Source organism: Taudactylus pleione, unplaced genomic scaffold, assembly GCF_031769625.1.
Source record: "Taudactylus pleione unplaced genomic scaffold, aTauple2 ptg000905l, whole genome shotgun sequence".
Lineage (NCBI taxonomy): Eukaryota > Metazoa > Chordata > Amphibia > Anura > Myobatrachidae > Taudactylus > Taudactylus pleione.
Window position 1 is genome coordinate 275001 of NW_028285306.1, and position 3857 is coordinate 278857.

A 3857-nucleotide genomic window follows, 5' to 3' on the forward strand; every position below is an offset into this window, starting at 1 on the left:
TTAATTTTCAGAATGCTGATTACAATGTTACGATATGATACAAGAATTAATATAAAACAAGAAGGACCCAGAATTCCTGGGGTGACGGCGAGCAGGATTTCGTCAATGGTCGTATCAGAACAGGACAATTTAATAAGTGGCGTAGCGTCACAGAAGAAGTTGTCCATCTCATTTTGACCACAGAAGGAAAGTCTAAGGATGAACGCGGTGTGAAACGTAGAATGGAGGAAACCTATCTATCTATCTAGCTATCATCTCATATCTATCTATCTATCTAGCTATCATCTCATATCTATCTATCTATCTATCTCATATCTATCTATCTCATATTTCATCTCATATCTATCTATCTCATATCTATCTGTCTCATATCTATGTATGTATGTATGTATGTATCTATCTATCTCATATCTATCTATCCATCTATCTATCTATCTCATATCTATCTATCTATCTATCTATCTATCTATCTATCTCATATCTATCTATCTATATATCTATCTATCTATCTATCTCATATCTATCTATCTATATATCTATCTATCTATATATCTATCTCCTATCTATGTATCTCATATCTATCTATCTATCTATCTATCTATCTATCTGTCATCTCATATCTATCTATCTATCTATCTATCTCTCTATCATCTCATTTCTATCTATCTATCTATCTATCTATCTATCTATCTATCATCTCATATCTATCTATCTATTATCTATCTAACTATCTATGTCATTATCTAACTATCTCATATCTATCTATCTATCTATCTATCTATCTATCTTAGTCATTATCTATCTATCTCATATCTATCTTTTCTATCTATCTATCTATCTATCTATCTATCTCATATCTATCTATATATCTATCTATCTATCTATCTATCTCATATCTATCTATCTATCTATCTATCTATCTATCTATCTATCTATCTATATATGTATCTATCTATATATCTATCTCCTATCTATGTATCTCATATCTATCTATCCATCTATCTATCTATCTATCTCATATCTATCTATCTATCTATCTATCTCATATCTATCTATCTATCTATCTATCTATCTATCTCATATCTATCTATCTATCTATATATCTATATATCTATCTCCTATCTATGTATCTCATATCTATCTATCTATCCATCTATCTATCTATCTATCTATCTATCTGTCATCTCATATCTATCTATCTATCTATCTCTCTATCATCTCATATCTATCTATCTATCTATCTATCTATCATCTCATATCTATCTATCTATCTATCTAACTATCTATGTCATTATCTAACTATCTCATATCTATCTATCTATCTATCTATCTATCTATCTATCTTAGTCATTATCTATCTATATCATATCTATCTTTTCTATCTATCTATCTATCTATCTATCTATCTATCTCATATCTATCTATCTATATATCTATCTATCTATCTATCTATCTCATATCTATCTATCTATATATTTATCTATCTATATATCTATCTCCTATCTATGTATCTCATATCTATCTATCTATCTATCTATCTATCTATCTATCTATCTGTCATCTCATATCTATCTATCTATCTATCTATCTATCTCTCTATCATCTCATATCTATCTATCTATCTATCTATCTATCTATCTATCTATCTATCATCTCATATCTATCTATCTATCTATCTATCTATCTAACTATCTATGTCATTATCTAACTATCTCATATCTATCTATCTATCTATCTATCTATCTTAGTCATTATCTATCTATCTCATATCTATCTTTTCTATCTATCTATCTATCTATCTATCTATCTATCTATCTATCTATCTATCTATCTCATATCTATCTGTCTATCTATCTCATATCTATCTGTCTATCTATCTCATATCTATCTATCTATCTATCTATTTATCTATCTCATATCTATGTATGTATCTATCTCATATCTATCTATCTATCTATCTATCTATCTATCTATCTGTGTCATTATCTATCTATCTCATATCTATCTATCTATCTCATATCTATCTATCTCATATCTATTATCAATTAGGCCCTTAGTATTTATTTAAAATTGTTATCAATTTCTTGAATACTTAAATGTGTTCTTCGAAATTCATTAGCAGCCATTTATCAGAAGATCGTTAAGACTTTATTTTTTTATGGAAAACATTCTGCTGAAACAATACTTTTTGTAGAGCCCTCTTTACCTCCTTGTTCCTTAATGTGTATATGATAGGATTTAACATGGGTGTTATAACAGCATAAAACACTGTAATAAACCTATTAGCCGATGAGTACACCGACATGGGCTGTATATATACAATCATAGCGGTACCATAAGAAATCGAGAGTGCTATGAGATGTGAAGCACAGGTAGAGAAGGTCTTATATCGTCCTTCTCTTGAGTTAATTTTCAGAATGCTGATTACAATGTTACGATATGATACAAGAATTAATATAAAACAAGAAGGACCCAGAATTCCTGGGGTGACGGCGAGCAGGATTTCGTCAATGGTCGTATCAGAACAGGACAATTTAATAAGTGGCGTAGCGTCACAGAAGAAGTTGTCCATCTCATTTTGACTACAGAAGGAAAGTCTAAGGATGAACGCGGTGTGAAACGTAGAATGGAGGAAACCACCGAGCCATGCGCAGGCCCCTAACGGTAGGCTTACAGCTCTTCTCATTAAAATTGGGTAACGTAGGGGGTTGCATATCGCCACATATCGGTCATACGCCATAATGGCAAGGAGGAACATTTGTGTGCTGCCCAGTACATGGAAGAAGTACATCTGCGCAATACAGCCATAGTACGTGATTCTCCTGTTGTTGGTTGTGAGCGCATCCAGCAATTTGGGGACGGTCACCGATGAGTAACATATGTCCAAGAATGACAGATTGGTCAGGAAGATATACATGGGGGTTTGAAGACGAGTATCCAGCTGTATAACTAAGATAATCACGGCATTGCCGAGTAACGTAGTGACGTAGACGGCGGTAAATGACATGAAGAGAAGCAGCTGGATCTCGTAGACAGATGATAAACTGGACAGAAGAAATTCTCCAACGTTACTTTGGTTCGGGTGTAAGTGGGTCGAATAATCGCTCATCTGTGTCATAAATAATCACAACAATAACATCAATATTGAAGGTGAGGTACAGTGTATAATATTATTAGCACAGCTCATTGCATTAGGAGACATGGGGAATGTAACTATAGTAGTGGGTCAGAACTTTACAGGTAGAGATCTTTGCGATTCCTAGCAGTGTCACACAAAGGGGTCTATTCAGCAGCCCAAATTTGACTTAAATCATGCCGAAATTAACGTTTCCTCCTGATTTAAGTATCCCAGCTATGGGGCTCATTCAGCTTTGGATGCATTTGTGACTCCTATCGCAGATTCCCGGTTATTGGGAATCTGAGCAAGCAGCTGACATAGATTTCCCGGCCTCTTTCTCGCATCTGCGTTGGCCGGCTGGCGTGACACCATGGGTCCTCAGCCAGCCGATGGTCACGCAGATGATTCGATGGTACTTTGTAACACGGAGCTCGGCTATGCATGCCTGAGACGTGACGCCTCCTGTTACATTACCATATTACAGCTAAGCTGAATCAGGCCCCATGTCGGAATGGTGGATGGTGGAGCAGATATCGCAAATATCTTCTCTGGTACTGCCTGACTCCTTCTGCATCACATTACAGAGAGCGAGTCATTACAGCAAGAACAAAAACATAAAAAGAAAATCCTTAAAGGCTTCCCGTATATAACGCTATCTCAGAATGGCGCTATATGAGGAAAATCCTTTTCTTACACGAAAACTGCAGGAAAAGATGGAAATTTCCCATCAGCCTCTGCA

General features: G+C 34.7%; 1 protein-coding gene across 1 annotated transcript; it reads right to left on the reverse strand.

Moving 5' to 3' along the window:
• Positions 1–2140: 2140 nt before the first annotated feature.
• On the reverse strand, positions 2141–3109 carry LOC148473875 (olfactory receptor 5I1-like). The gene has a single exon (XM_088459320.1). The coding sequence runs from the start codon at positions 3107–3109 to the stop codon at positions 2141–2143; it is 969 nt and encodes a 322-aa protein (XP_088315446.1).
• Between the last annotated feature and the right edge of the window lie 748 nt (positions 3110–3857).